Raw genomic sequence first — 14,691 nt, 5'->3', positions numbered from 1 at the left:
GGGGTTGGGGGATTTTGGGGGATTTGGGGGGGTTCTGAAGGGATCTGGGGGGATTTTGGGGGGATTTGAGGGGATTTGGAGGGTCCTGAAGGGATTTGGGGAGAAATTGGGGGTCCTGGAGGATTTGGGGGGGATTTGGGGGGATTTTTTTTGGATTTTGGGGGGTCCTGAAGGGATTTTGGGGGAGATTTGGGGGGGCCCTGGAGGATTGGGGGGATTTTGGGGGGATTTGGGGGCATTTTCGGGGGTCCTGAAGGGATTTTGGGGGTCCTGGGAGGATTTTGAGGGGATTTTTGGGGATTTTGGGGGGATTTGGGGGGTTCTGAAGGGATTTTGGGGGATTGTGGGGGTCCTGAAGGAATTTGGGGGGGATTTGGGGGATTTGGGTGATTTTTGGGGGGTCCTGAAGGGATTTTGGGGGGATTTGGGGATTTTGGGGGAAATTTTGGGGGATTTTGGGGGTCCTGAAGGGATTGGGGGGGTCCTGGGGGGATTTGGGGGAAAACTGGGGGGTCCTGAAGGGATTTGGGGGGATTTTGGGGGGTCCTGAAGGGATTTGGGGGGATTTTGGGGCATTTTGGGGGATTTTGGGGGGTCCTGAAGGGATTTGGGGGGGATTTGGGGGATTTGGGTGATTTTTGGGGGGTCCTGAAGGGATTTTGGGGGGATTTGGGGATTTTGGGGGTCCTGAAGGGATTGGGGGGGTCCTGGGGGGATTTGGGGGAAAACTGGGGGGTCCTGAAGGGATTTGGGGGGATTTTGGGGGATTTTGGGGGGTCCTGAAGGGATTTGGGGGGGATTTGGGGGGTCCTGGGGGGGATTTTTTGGGGGGGATTTTGGGGAGGTCCTGAAGGAATTTGGGGGGGCTTGGAGGGAATTTGGGGGTTCCCGGGCTGGTTTTGGGGTCCCCGAGCCATTTTTGGGGTCCCCGAGTTGATTTTTGGGGTCCCCGAGCCATTTTTGGGGTCCCCTCTCAGACGAGGTCCGGATTCGCTTCGAGCCCGGCGGGAACCGAGTGAGGAACGAGGTCAGCGGGAGCTGGCCCGTGGTGATCCACGGGAACGGGCCCACAAAGGTACCAAAAACCCCAAATTTCACCCCAAAAAATGCCCCAAAATCACCCCAAAAATCCCTGCAAAAATACCCAAAAAATTCCAAAAAAATCCCCCAAAATTCACCCCAAAATCCCCCAAAACCTGCCTGTGGTGATCCACGGGAATGAGCCCACAAAGGTACCAAAAACCCCAAATTCCACCCCAAAAAATAACCCCAAAATCACCCTAAAATCACCCCAAAAATCCCTCCAAAAATAGCAAAAAAATTCCCAAAAAATTTCCCAAAATTCACCCCAAGATCCCCCAAAACCTGCCCGTGGTGATCCATGGGAACGGGCCCACAAAGGTACCAAAAACCCCAAATTTCACCCCAAAAAATAACCCCAAAATCACCCTAAAATCACCCCAAAATCCCTTCAAAAATAGCAAAAAAATTCCCAAAAAAATCCCCCAAAATTCACCCCAAAATGCCCCAAAATCTGCCCGTGGTTATCCACGGGAACGGGCCCACAAAGGTACCAAAAACCCCAAATTTCACCCCAAAAAATAACCCAAAATCACCCCAAAACCCACCCCAAAATCCCTGCAAAAACACCCAAAAAATTCCCAAAAAATCCCCCAAAATTCACCCCAAAATCACTCGAAAAATATCCTAAAAATCCCTTAAAAATTCCCAAAATCTCCTAAAAATCCCCCCAAAAGTCCCCTAAAAACACCCTAAAAATTCACCCAAAAATTTCCCAAAAATTTCCCAAAAATCCTCAAAAACTCCCTTAAAAATTCCCCCAAATTCCCCCCAAAATCCCCTAAAAAACACCCTAAAATTTCACCAAAAAATTCCAAAAAATCCTCAAAAAATCCCCTAAAAATTCCCAAAAAATCTCATAAAAATCCCCAAAAATCCCCCAAAAAATCCCCAAAAATCCCCTAAAATTAAAAAAAAATCCCCTCAAATTTGAGAGGTTTTAGGGAATTTTGGGGAATTTTTTGAGGATTTTTGGGGTGAATTTTGGGGGATTTTTGGAGGATTTTTGGGGAATTTTTTGAGGATTTTTGGGGTGAATTTTGGGGGATTTTTTGGGGATTTTTCAGATTTTTGGGGAATTTTTTGAGGATTTTTGGGGTGAATTTTGGGGAATTTATGGGGGGATTTTTTGGGGATTTTTGGGGGGATTTTTCTGAGATTTTTGGGGTCTTTTTAGGAGATTTGGGAAGGATTTGGGACATTTTGGGGCTGCCCCAAATGTCCCCAAATGTCCCCCAGGTGTCCCTGAACAATTTTGTGCCCCAGGGGTGGTTTTGGGGTGGATTTGGGGCATTTTGGGGCAGATTTGGGGGATTTTGGGGTCCCTCAAGCAGTTTGGATCCCCGGGTGTTTTGGGGTCCCCAAATGTCCCCAAATGTCCCTGCAGGTGGCCCCAAACTCTCTGTGTTCCTGCAGGGTGGATTTTGGGGCAGATTTGGGGATTTTGGGGGGGATTTTGGGGGCGATTTTGGGGTCCCTCGAGGATTTTGGATCCCCGGGCGTTTTGGGGTCCCCAAATGTCCCCGAATGTCCCCGAATGTCCCCGAACGTCCCCGGATGTCCCTGCAGGTGGCCCTGAACTCTCTGGGCAATTCTGTGCCCCAGGGGTGGATTTGGGGCAGATTTTGGGGATTTTGGGGGTGGATTTTGGGGGTCCCTCGAGGATTTTGGATCCCCGGGCGTTTTGGGGTCCCCGAACGTCCCCGAATGTCCCCGAACGTCCCCGGATGTCACCGCAGGTGGCGCTGAACTCTCTGGGCAATTTCGTGCCCCAGGGGTGGTTTTGGGGCGGATTTGGGGCATTTTGGGGCATTTTGGGGGGGATTTGGGGGTCCCTCGAAGATTTTGGATCCCTGAGAGTTTTGGGATCCCCAAATGTCCCCGAACGTCCCCAAATGTCCCCACAGGTGGCCCCGAACTCTCCGTGTTCCTGAGGGTGGATTTTGGGGTGGATTTGGGGTATTTTGGAGCAGATTTGGGGGATTTTGGGGGGGACTTTGGGGGGGATTTTGGGGTCCCTCGAGGATTTTGGATCCCTGGGAGTTTTGGGATCCCCAAATGTCCCCGAATGTCCCCGAACGTCCCCGGATGTCCCCGCAGGTGGCGCTGAACTCTCTGGGCAATTACGTTCCTCAGGGCTGGAGCCCCGGGGGCTGCGGGGACTGCGAGAGGGACCTGAGACCCCTGGGGGGGACCCCGGTACTGGGGGGGTCCTGGGGGCTTTGGGGGCGATTTGGGGGCGATTTGGGGGTCATGGGGGGGATTTGGGGGGCATTTGGGGGTCCTGGGGGGGATTTGAGGGGGATTTGGGGGTGATTTGGGGGGGATTTGAGGGGGATTTTGGGAGGATTTGGGGGTCCTGGGGGGGATTTGAGGGGGGATTTGGGGGGATTTTGGGAAGATTTGGGGGAATTTGGGGGTCCTGGGGAGAATTTGGGGGTCCTGGGGGATTTGAGGGGGATTTGGGGGTGATTTGGGGGGGATTTGAGGGGGATTTTGGGAGGATTTGGGGGTCCTAGGGGGATTTGGGGGTCCTGGCGGGATTTGAGGGGGATTTGGGGGGGATTTTGGGAAGATTTGGGGGAATTTGGGGGTCCTGGGGAGAATTTGGGGGTCCTGGGGGGATTTGAGGGGGATTTGGGGGGGATTTGAGGGGGATTTTGGGAGGATTTGGGGGTCCTAGGGGGATTTGGGGGTCCTGGCGGGATTTGAGGGGGATTTGGGGGGGATTTTGGGAAGATTTGGGGGAATTTGGGGGTCCTGGGGAGAATTTGGGGGTCCTGGGGGGATTTGGGGGGAGTTGGGGGCGATTTGGGGGTCCTGAGGGGGATTTGGGGGGGATTTTGGGGGGGATTTGGGGCTCCTGGGGGCGATTTGGGGGTCCTGGGGGGGATTTGGGGGCGATTTGGGGGGGGATTTTGGAAGGATCTGGGGGCTCCTGGGGGTTTTTGGGTTCTGTTGTTCTTAGGGGGGTTTTAGGGGGGTTTGGGATTTTTTGGGGTGGGTTTCTCTCGTTTTTTGGGGGTTTTTTTGGGAGTTTTCTCTCATTTTTTGGGGTTTGGGTTTCTGTCGTGTTTGGGTTTTTTTGGGTGGGTTTCTGTCGTCTTTTGGGTTTTGGGTTTCTCTCTTTTTTTGGGGTTTTTTGGGTGGATTTCTCTCGTTTTTGGGGGTTTTTGGGTGGATTTCTCTCATTTTTGGGGTTTTTTGGGTGGGTTTCTCTCGTTTTTTGGGGTTTTTTGGGGTTTTGGGTTTCTGTCGTTTTTTGGGGTTTTTTGGGTGGGTTTCTCTCGTTTTTTGGGGTTTTTTGGGGTTTTGGGTTTCTGTCATTTTTTGGGTTTTTCTGGGTGAGTTTCTCTCATTTTTGAGTGGGTTTCTCTCATTTTTGGGTTTTTTTTGGGTGGATTTCTCTCATTTTTGTGGTTTTTTGGGTGGGTTTCTCTCATTTTTGGGTTTTTTTGGGTGGGTTTCTCTCGTTTTTTTGGGTTTTTTGGGGTTTTGGGTTTCTGTCATTTTTTGGGGTTTTTTGGGTGGGTTTCTCTCATTTTTGGGGTTTTTTGGGTGGGTTTCTGTCATTTTTGGGGTTTTTTTGGTGGATTTCTCTCATTTTTGGGTTTTTCTGGGTGGGTTTCTGTCATTTTTGGGTTTTTTTGGGTGGGTTTCTCTCATTTTTGGGCCCCACCCGGGCCCGTGCCCCCTCCCCAGGCCGAGGCCCTGCCCTGGGTGCTCATCGGGGTCTTCGTGGCCGAGCCCACCCCGTTCCTGCCCCAATTCCTGCAGCGCCTGCAGGGCCTGAGCTACCCCCGGGAGAGGCTGGGGCTGTTCCTGCACAACGCCGTGAGTGGGACCCCAAAACCACCCCAAAAACAGCCTGAAAATATCCCAAAATCACCCCAAAATCACCCCAAAAACACCCTGAAAATATCCCAAAAATTTACCCCAAAATCACCGCTAAAATCACCCCAAAAACACCCTGAAAATATCCCAAAATCACCCCAAAATCACCGCTAAAATCACCCCAAAACCAGCCCAAAAACGGCCTGAAAATATCCCAAAAATTCACCCCAAAATCACCGCTAAAATCACCCCAAAAACAGCCTGAAAATATCCCCAAAATACCCTAAATTCACCCCAAAATACCCCCGGGAGAGGCTGGGGCTGTTCCTGCACAACGCGGTGAGTGGGACCCCAAAAACCACCCCAAAACCACCCTGAAAATATCCCAAAATCACCCCAAAATCACCCCTAAAATCACCCCAAAACCACCCCAAAAACGGCCTGAAAATATCCCAAATTCACCCCAAAATCACCGCTAAAATCACCCCAAAACCAGCCCAAAAATATCCCCCATTCACCCCAAAATCACCCCTAAAATCACCCCAAAACCAGCCCAAAAACGGCCTGAAAATATCCCAAATTCACCCCAAAATCACCACTAAAATCACCCCAAAAACACCCTGAAAATATCCCAAAAATTCACCCCAAAATCACTGCTAAAATCACCCCAAAAACACCCTGAAAATATCCCAAATTCACCCCAAAATCACCGCTAAAATCACCCCAAAAATACCCTAAATTCACCCCAAAAATATCCCAAATCACCCCAAAATCACCGCTAAAATCACCCCAAAACCAGCCCAAAGATACCCCCAAAATAGCCTAATTTCACCCCAAAAATATCCCTAATTCTCCCCAAAAATATCCCAAATTCACCCCTAAAAAATGCCCAAAATGATCTCAAAAATCACAGCTAGTCACCCCAAAAATATCCAAAAAATATCCCAAAATCACCCCAAAAATATCCCCAAAATTACCCCCAAATCACAGCTAAAATCACCCCAAATTCACCTCAAAAAATATCCCTAAATCACCCCAAAATACCCCAAAATGATCCCAAAATCACAGCTAAAATCACCCCAAAAATATCCTAAAAATCACCCCAAAAACTTTTCAAAAATATCCTTAAAATATCCCAAAATCACAGCCGAATTATCCCAAAAACCTCCCAAAAATTATTGCTAAAATTACCCCAAAAACATCCTAAAAATTACCCCAAAACCACCCCAAAAATACCCCAAAAAATCCTAAAAATTTACCCCCAAATCCCTTGAAATTCGCTGTTAAAATCACTCCCAAAATGCCCCAAATTCACCCCAAAACCACCAAAATTCACCCCGTCCCCTACTCCCCAATGTCCCCAAATGTCCCAAATCCCAAAATTGTCCCCAAATGTCCCCAATTCCCCCCCAATGTCCCCAATCCCATTTTTCCCGATTTTCCCCCATTTTTCGCCATTTTCCCCCCATCTTTTCCTCATGTCCCCAAATGTCCCCAAAATCCCCAAATGTCCAAAATGCCCCAAAATCCCCAATGTCCCCAAATGTCCCCAAATGTCCCCAAATTCCCAAAAAACCCCAAATGTCTGAAATGTCCCCAAATGTCCCCAAAATCCCCAAATGTCCCCAAATGTCCCCAAAATCCCCAAATGTCCCCAATGTCCCCAATGTCCCCTCCCTCTGTGTCCCCTCCCCCAGGTCCCAGGCCACGCCCCCCTGCTGGACTCGCTCTGGCCCCGCCTCCGGCGCCGCTTCAGCTCCGCCCACCGGGAGGGGGAGGGGCTGGGGGGAGGGGCGGCCCGAGAGCTCGGCATGTACGGGGGGTGGGGCTTAAGGGGGCGGGGCGAAAGGGGGCGGGGTCAATGGGGAGGGGCCAAAGAGGCGGGGATAAAGGAGGAGGGGCTAAAGGGAGGGGCAAAGGGAGGGGGAGGGGCCAAAGGGGGAGGGGCCAAGGGAGGGGGAAGGGCAAAGGGGGAGGAGCCAAAGGGAGGGGGGAAAGGAGGGAGGTGCAATGGGGCGGGGCCAAGGGGGAGGGGCCAAAGGGGAAGGGGCAATGGGGGCGGGGCCAGGGGGGAGGGGCCAAAGGGGAAGGGGCAATGGGGGCGGGGCCAAGGGGGGAGGGGCCAAAGGGATGGGGGAAGGGGAGAGGGGAGGGGGAGGGGTGGGGCCAGGTTGATTTTGGGGTGTCCCTGACCCAATTTTGGGGTGTCCCAGGTGATTTTGGGGTGTCCCAGGTGAGTTTTTGGGTGTCCCATGTCAGTTTTTGGGGTGCCCCGGGTCAGTTTTTGGGGTCAGTGATGGTTTTGGGGGTGCCCCAGGTGGTTTTGGGGTGCCCAGGTCCATTTTTGGGTGCCCAGGTGATTTTGGGGTGTCCCAGGTGAGTTTTTGGGTGCCCATGTCAGTTTTTGGGGCGTCCCGGGTGATTTTTGGGGTCAGTGATGGTTTTGGGGGTGTCCCAGGTTATTTTTGGGTGCCCAGGTGATTTTGGGGTGCCCCGGCTCAGTTTTTGGGGTCAGTTTTTGGCATCTGTGATGGTTTTTGGGGTGCCCAGGTCAGTTTTTGGGGTGTCCCAGGTTATTTTGGGGTGCCCAGGTCAGTTTTTGGGGTGTCCCAGGTTATTTCGGGTGATTTTTGGGATCTGTGATGGTTTTTGGGGTGCCCGGGTCAGTTTTTGGGGTGTCCCAGGTTATTTCGGGTGATTTTTGGGATCTGTGATGGTTTTTGGGGTGTCCCAGGTTATTTTGGGGTGCCCAGGTCAGTTTTTGGGGTGTCCCAGGTTATTTCGGGTGATTTTTGGGATCTGTGATGGTTTTTGGGGTGCCCAGGTCAGATTTTGGGGTGCCCAGGTCAGTTTTTGGGGTGTCCCAGGTTATTTCGGGTGATTTTTGGGATCTGTGATGGTTTTTGGGGTGCCCAGGTCAGATTTTGGGGTGCCCAGGTCAGTTTTTGGGGTGTCCCAGGTTATTTCGGGTGATTTTTGGGATCTGTGATGGTTTTTGGGGTGCCCGGGTCAGTTTTTGGGGTGTCCCAGGTTATTTCGGGTGATTTTTGGGATCTGTGATGGTTTTTGGGGTGCCCGGGTCAGTTTTTGGGGTGTCCCAGGTTATTTCGGGTGATTTTTGGGATCTGTGATGGTTTTTGGGGTGTTCCTGCCCCGTTTTCGGGGTGCCCCAGGTCCCTGTGCCGGCGCTCCCCGCGCTGCGAGCTCTACCTGAGCCTGGACAGCGACGTCAGCCTGAGCGACCCCGGCGTGCTGAGAGCGCTCATTGAGCAGAACAGGTACAGAGTGACCCTGAGTGACCCCTGAGTGACCACTGAGTGACCACTGAGTGACCACTGACCAATGAGTGACCACTGACCCCAAAATGACCCCTGAGTGACCCCAAACTGAGCCCTGAGCGACCCCTGAGCGACCCCGGCGTGCTGAGAGCGCTCATTGAGCAGAACAGGTACAGAGTGACCCCTGAGTGACCACTGAGTGACCAATGACCAATGAGTGACCACTGACCAATGAGTGACCAATGAGTGACCAATGAGTGACCACTGACCCCAAACTGACCCCTGAGCGACCCCGGCGTGCTGAGAGCGCTCATTGAGCAGAACAGGTACAGAGTGACCCTGAGTGACCACTGACCAATGAGTGACCAATGACCACTGACCCCTGAGTGACCCCAAACTGAGCCCTGAGCGACCCCGGCGTGCTGAGAGCGCTCATTGAGCAGAACAGGTACAGAGTGACCCTGAGTGACCACTGACCAATGAGTGACCAATGACCACTGACCCCTGAGTGACCCCAAACTGACCCCTGAGCGACCCCGGCGTGCTGAGAGCGCTCATTGAGCAGAACAGGTACAGAGTGACCCTGAGTGACCACTGAGTGACCACTGAGTGACCCCTGAGTGACCCCTGAGTGACCACTGAGTGACCACTGACCCCAAACTGACCACTGAGTGACCAATGAGTGACCACTGACCCCTGAGTAACCCCTGAGCGACCCCGGCGTGCTGAGAGTGCTCATTGAGCAGAACAGGTACAGAGTGACCCCAAACTGACCACTGAGTGACCCCTGAGTGACCACTGACCCCAGACTGAGCCCTGAGTGACCAATGAGTGACCCCTGAGTGACCCTGGCGTGCTGAGAGCGCTGATAGAGCAGAACAGGTACAGAGTGACCCTGAGTGACCCCTGAGTGACCACTGAGTGACCACTGAGTGACCAATGAGTGACCACTGACCACTGACCCCTGAGTGACCACTGAGTGACCCCTGAGTGACCACTGAGTGACCCCTGACCCTGAGTGACCACTGACCCCAAACTGAGCCCTGAGCGACCCCAGGTGACCCCAAATCCCCCCAGAATCCCCTCAGGTGTCCCCAGGTGTCACTCAGGTGTCTCTCAGGTGATTCTCAGGTGTCTCAGGTGACTCTCAGGTGTCTCAGGTGTCTCAGGTGACTCTCAGGTGTCTCAGGTGTCCCCAGGTGTCACTCAGGTGACTCTCAGGTGTCCCCAGGTGTCACTCAGGTGTCTCTCAGGTGATTCTCAGGTGTCCCCAGGTGTCTCTCAGGTGTCTCTCAGGTGATTCTCAGGTGTCTCAGGTGACTCTCAGGTGTCTCAGGTGTCCCCAGGTGTCTCTCAGGTGTCCCCAGGTGTCGCTCAGGTGTCCCCAAGGTGACTCTCAGGTGTCTCAGGTGTCCCCAGGTGTCCCCAGGTGACTCTCAGGTGTCTCAGGTGACTCTCAGGTGTCCCCAGGTGTCACTCAGGTGACTCCCAGGTGACTCTCAGGTGTCACTCAGGTGTCCCCAGGTGTCCCCAGGTGACTCTCAGGTGTCCCCAGGTGTCACTCAGGTGTCACTCAGGTGTCCCCGTGTCCCCAGGCAGGTGCTGGCCCCGCTCCTGGCCCGTCCCGGGCACCTCTGGTCCAACTTCTGGGGGGCCCTGAGCCCCGAGGGCTTCTACGCCCGCGCGCCCGATTACCTGGAGATCCTGAATGGGCACCGCAGGTGAGGCACACCTGGAACACACCTGGGGACAATGGGGACACACCTGGGGACACACCTGGGGACACCTGGGGACAATGGGGACACACCTGGGGACACACCTGGGGACACACCCACATGCCCGATTACCTGGAGATCCTGAATGGGAACCGCAGGTGAGGCACACCTGGAACACACCTGGGCACACCTGGGGACAGCTGGGGACACACCTGGGGGATGGGGACACACCTGGGGACACCTGGGGACACCTGGGGACAATGGGGACAGCTGGGGGATGGGGACACACCCACATGCCCGATTACCTGGAGATCCTGAATGGGAACCGCAGGTGAGGCACACCTGGGACACACCTGGGACACACCTGGGGACACCTGGGCACACCTGGGGACACACCTGGGACACACCTGGGGACAATGGGGACACACCTAGGGACACACCCACATACCCGATTACCTGGAGATCCTGAATGGGAACCGCAGGTGAGGCACACCTGGGACACCTGGGGACACCTGGGGACAGGTGGGGACACACCTGGGGACCTGGGGACAGGTGGGGACACACCTGGGGACACACCTGGGACACACTTGGGGACAGGTGGGGACACACCTGGGGACACACCTGGGACACACTTGGGGACAGGTGGGGACACACCTGGTCATGGCTGGGAACAGTTTGGGACACCTGGGCATGGCTGGGGACACATCTGGGGACACACCTGGGCACACCTGTAATGGGTGAATGGGCGTGGTTTGATGGGCGTGTCCAGGTGGGTGGGCGGGGCTTGTTGTGGGCGTGTCACCGGCCTCATCTGTCTGTGGGCGTGGCCTGTGGTGGGTGGGTGCTTTTTGTGGGTGTGGCCTGGTGTGGGCGGGGTTTATTGTGGGCGTGTCCACAGCCTCATCTGCATGTGGGTGTGGCCTGGGGTGGATGTGGTTTATTGTGGGCGTGTCCCGTGGCCTCACCTGCCTGTGGGCGTGGCCAGGGGCGTGTGGAACGTGCCCTACATCAGCCGCGCCTACCTGGTGGGCGGGGCCGCGCTGCGGGGGCCGCTGGGGGAGGGGCCTGTGTTCGACCACGCCCACCTGGACCCCGACATGGCGTTCTGCGCCCGCGCCCGCGAGAAGGTGAGAGCCCAAAAACCGCCCCAAATTTACCCCAAATTTACCCCAAAAATCGGCTGGGGAGCTCCAAAATTCAGCCCAAATTTACCCCAAATTCACCCCAAAAATCACCCCAAAAATCATCCCAAAAATCGGCTGGGGAACTCCAAAATTCAGCCCAAATTTACCCAAAATTCACTCCAAAAACTGACCCCAAATTTACCCCAAATTTACCCCAAAAATCGGCTGGAGAACTCCAAAATTCACCCCCAAAACTGTCCCCAAATTTACCCCAAATTCACCCCAAAAATCATCCCAAAAATCAGCTGGGGAGCCCAAAATTCACCCCAAAAACTGACCCCAAAAATCAGCTGGAGAGCCCCAAAATTCACCTCAAATTTACCCCAAAATAATCCCAAAAACTCACCTGGGGAACCCCAAAATTCACCCCAAAATCCCCCAAATTCACCCCAGTTTTGGGGGGATTTAGGGGAAAATTTGAGGAGATTTTAGGCGGGATTTTGGGTTGGATTTTGGGGATTTTGGGGTGAATATTGAGGTGAATTTGGGAGATTTTGGGGTGGATTTTAGGCTGAATTAATGGTGAATTTTGAGGTGGTTTTGGGGTGAATTTGGGGGATTTTGGGGGTGAATTTTGGGGGCATTTGGGGGTGGAATTTGGGTGGATTTGGGGGAAATTTGGGGAATTTTGGGGTGGATTTGAGGGGTTTGGGGGTGAATTTAGGGTGAATTTTGGGGTGGTTTTGGGGGTGGATTTTGGGGCGGAATTTTGGGGGATTTGAGGGATTTTTTTTGGAGAGGATTTTGAGGACATTTTGGGGTGGATTTGGGAGATTTTGGGGTGGGATTTTGGGGTGAATTTAAGAGGATCTAGAAGAGAATTTTGGGGTGAATTTGGGGGCGGATTTTGGAGTGGATTTCGGGGGATTTTGAGGTAAATTTGAGGGGACCTTGATGAGATTTTGGGGGGGATTTTGGGGTGGATTTGGGTTGGGTTTGAGGGATTTTGGGGGTGACTTTAGGGTGGAATTTGGGGGATTTTGGGGCTGAACTTAGGGTGGATTTTGGGGTGAATTTGCAGGGGGTTTTTGGAGGTAAATTTGGCGAATTTTGGGGTGAATTTTGGGGTGAATTTTTGGGGATTTTGGGGCTGAACTTAGGGTGGATTTGGGGGTGAATTTGCAGGGGGTTTTTGGAGGTAAATTTGGCGAATTTTGGGGTGAATTTTGGGGTGAATTTTTGGGGATTTTGGGGCTGAACTTAGGGTGGATTTGGGGGTGAATTTGCAGGGGGTTTTTGGGGGTAAATTTGGCGAATTTTGGGGTGAATTTTTGGGGATTTTGGGGCTGAACTTAGGGCGGATTTGGGGGTGAATTTGCAGGGGGTTTTTGGGGGTAAATCTGGGGAATTTTGGGGCGAATTTTGGGGTGAATTTTGGGGTGAGTTTTGGGGCTGAACGTAAGGCGGATTTTGGGGTGAATTTGCAGGGGGTTTTGGGGGTAAATTTGGCAAATTTTGGGGTGAATTTTGGGGGTTTTGGGGCTGAACTTAGGGCGGATTTTGGGGTGAATTTGCAGGGGGTTTTTGGGGGTAAATCTGGGGAACTTTGGGGTGAAGTTTGGTGGATTTTGGGGATAATTTCGGGGGTTTCGGGGTCCCGCTGTCCCCAGGGGCTGTTCCTGCACGTCACCAACCGGCGCCACTTCGGGCACCTCCTGGTGACCAACGGCTACAACAGCACCGGGCGGAGGCACCCGGAGCTCTGGGAGAGGCCCCGGAACCCCTGGGTCAGTGTGAAACCAGTTTAAACCAGTATAAACCAGTACGGACCAGTTTAGACCGGTATAGACCAGTATAGAGCAGTAGAGACCAGTATAAACCAGTACAGGGCACTGACTCCCATTGAGCACCCCGAGCTCTGGGAGAGGCCCCGGATCCCCTGGGTGGGTAAAAAACCAGCATGGACCAGTATAAACCAGTATAGATCAGTATAAACCAGTACAAACCAGTATAGACCAGTATGGACCAATATAAACCGGTATAGACCAGTACAGACCAGTATAAACCAGTGCAGAGCATTGGCCAGTATCCCTTCCCAGTCCCTCCCAGTCCCTCCCAGTCCATTCCAGTCCATCCCAGTTCCCCCCAGTCCATCCCAGTTCCCTCCCAGTCCCTTCCAGTCCCTCCCAGTCCATCCCAGTTCCCCCCAGTTCCCCCCAGTCCATCCCAGTCCCTCCCAGTCCCTCCCAGTCCCTCCCAGTCCATCCCAGTCCCTCCCAGTTCCCTCCCAGTCCATCCCAGTAACCCCAGTTTCCCGCAGGACTGGGACCAGCTGTACCTGCACCCCAACTACAGCCGGGTCCTGCGGGAGAACCTGTTCCAGGAGGTACCGGAATCACCCCAAAAACATCCCCGAAAATCACCCCAAAAATATCCCAAAATATCCCCCAAAAATATCCCAAAATATCCCCCAAAAATATCCCAAAATATCCCAAAAAAATATACCAAAATATCCCCAAAAAATATCCCAAAATATCCCCAAAAATCACCCCAAAATATCCCCGAAAATCACCCCAAAAGTATCCCAAAATATCCCAAAAAATATCTCAAAATGACCTAAAAAATACACCAAAAATATCCCCCAAATATCCCCCAAATATCCCAAAATATCCCCGAAAATCACCCCAAAAATGTCCTAAAATATCCCAAAAGTATCCCAAAATATCCCCCAAAATATCCCAAAATTACCTAAAAAATACCCCCAAAAATATCCCCAAAAATATCCCCAAAAAGTATCCCCAAAATATCCTTGAAATCACCCAAAATATTCCCCAAAATATCCCAAAATTATCCTAAAAAAGACACCAAAAATAGCACACCAAAATACCCCAAAATATCCCCAAAACCACCTCAAAAATATCCCAAAAATATCCCAAAATATCCCAGAAAATCGCCTCAAAATATCCCCAAAATATCCCAAAATGACCTAAAAAATACACCAAAAATATCCCAAAAAATATCCCCAAAATATCCCCGAAAATCACCTTAAAAATATCCCAAAACATCCCAAATTATCCCCAAAAATATCCCAAAAATTTACCTAAAAACTACACCAAAAATATCCCAAAAAATATCCCAAAATATCCCTGAAATCACCCAAAATATCACCCCAAAATATCCCCAAAACCACCCCAAAAATATCCCTGAAATAACCCCAAAATCACCCCAAAAATATCCCCAAACTGCCCCAAAAAGATCCCAAAAAATATCCCCAAAAATATCCCAAAATTCACCCCACAAATACCAAAAAAATATCCCAAAATCACCCAAAATATCCCAAAAAATATCCCAAAATCACCCCAAAAATATCCCAAAATCACCCCTAAGTGACCCCAAAATATCCCCAAAAATCCCCAATTTCACCCCAAAAAATCCCAAAACCACCCTCAAAAATACCCCAAAAATCCCCTAAAAATATCCCCAAAATCCCCCAAAATCACCCAAAAATGCCCCAAAATTACCCCAAAATCACCCAAAAATGCCCCAAAATTACCCCAAAATCACCCAAAAATATCCCAAAATTTCCCTAATTTTTGGTATTTTGGGGTTTTTGGGGTTTTTTTGGGGTTCCCGGGGTGATTTTTGGGGTGAATTTCCCGT

General features: G+C 51.9%; 1 protein-coding gene across 1 annotated transcript in view; it reads left to right on the top strand.

Annotated features, from left to right (window-relative positions):
• LOC136570316 (multifunctional procollagen lysine hydroxylase and glycosyltransferase LH3-like) overlaps positions 1–14,691 on the top strand; it is a 28,302-nt gene that overhangs the window by 9,150 nt on the left and 4,461 nt on the right. Inside the window, exons 2-10 of the mRNA XM_066570819.1 lie at positions 955–1,075; positions 3,181–3,279; positions 4,783–4,914; positions 6,612–6,727; positions 8,088–8,192; positions 9,788–9,913; positions 10,893–11,034; positions 12,702–12,818; positions 13,352–13,417. Of these exons, the coding sequence (XP_066426916.1) occupies positions 955–1,075; positions 3,181–3,279; positions 4,783–4,914; positions 6,612–6,727; positions 8,088–8,192; positions 9,788–9,913; positions 10,893–11,034; positions 12,702–12,818; positions 13,352–13,417 (1,024 nt within the window). The remainder of the gene's footprint in view (positions 1–954; positions 1,076–3,180; positions 3,280–4,782; positions 4,915–6,611; positions 6,728–8,087; positions 8,193–9,787; positions 9,914–10,892; positions 11,035–12,701; positions 12,819–13,351; positions 13,418–14,691) is intronic.

Source organism: Molothrus aeneus, unplaced genomic scaffold (genome assembly GCF_037042795.1).
Source record: "Molothrus aeneus isolate 106 unplaced genomic scaffold, BPBGC_Maene_1.0 scaffold_30, whole genome shotgun sequence".
Lineage (NCBI taxonomy): Eukaryota > Metazoa > Chordata > Aves > Passeriformes > Icteridae > Molothrus > Molothrus aeneus.
The sequence above is the reverse complement of the archived record's forward strand: the minus strand, read 5'-3'. Positions and strand labels throughout refer to the sequence as shown.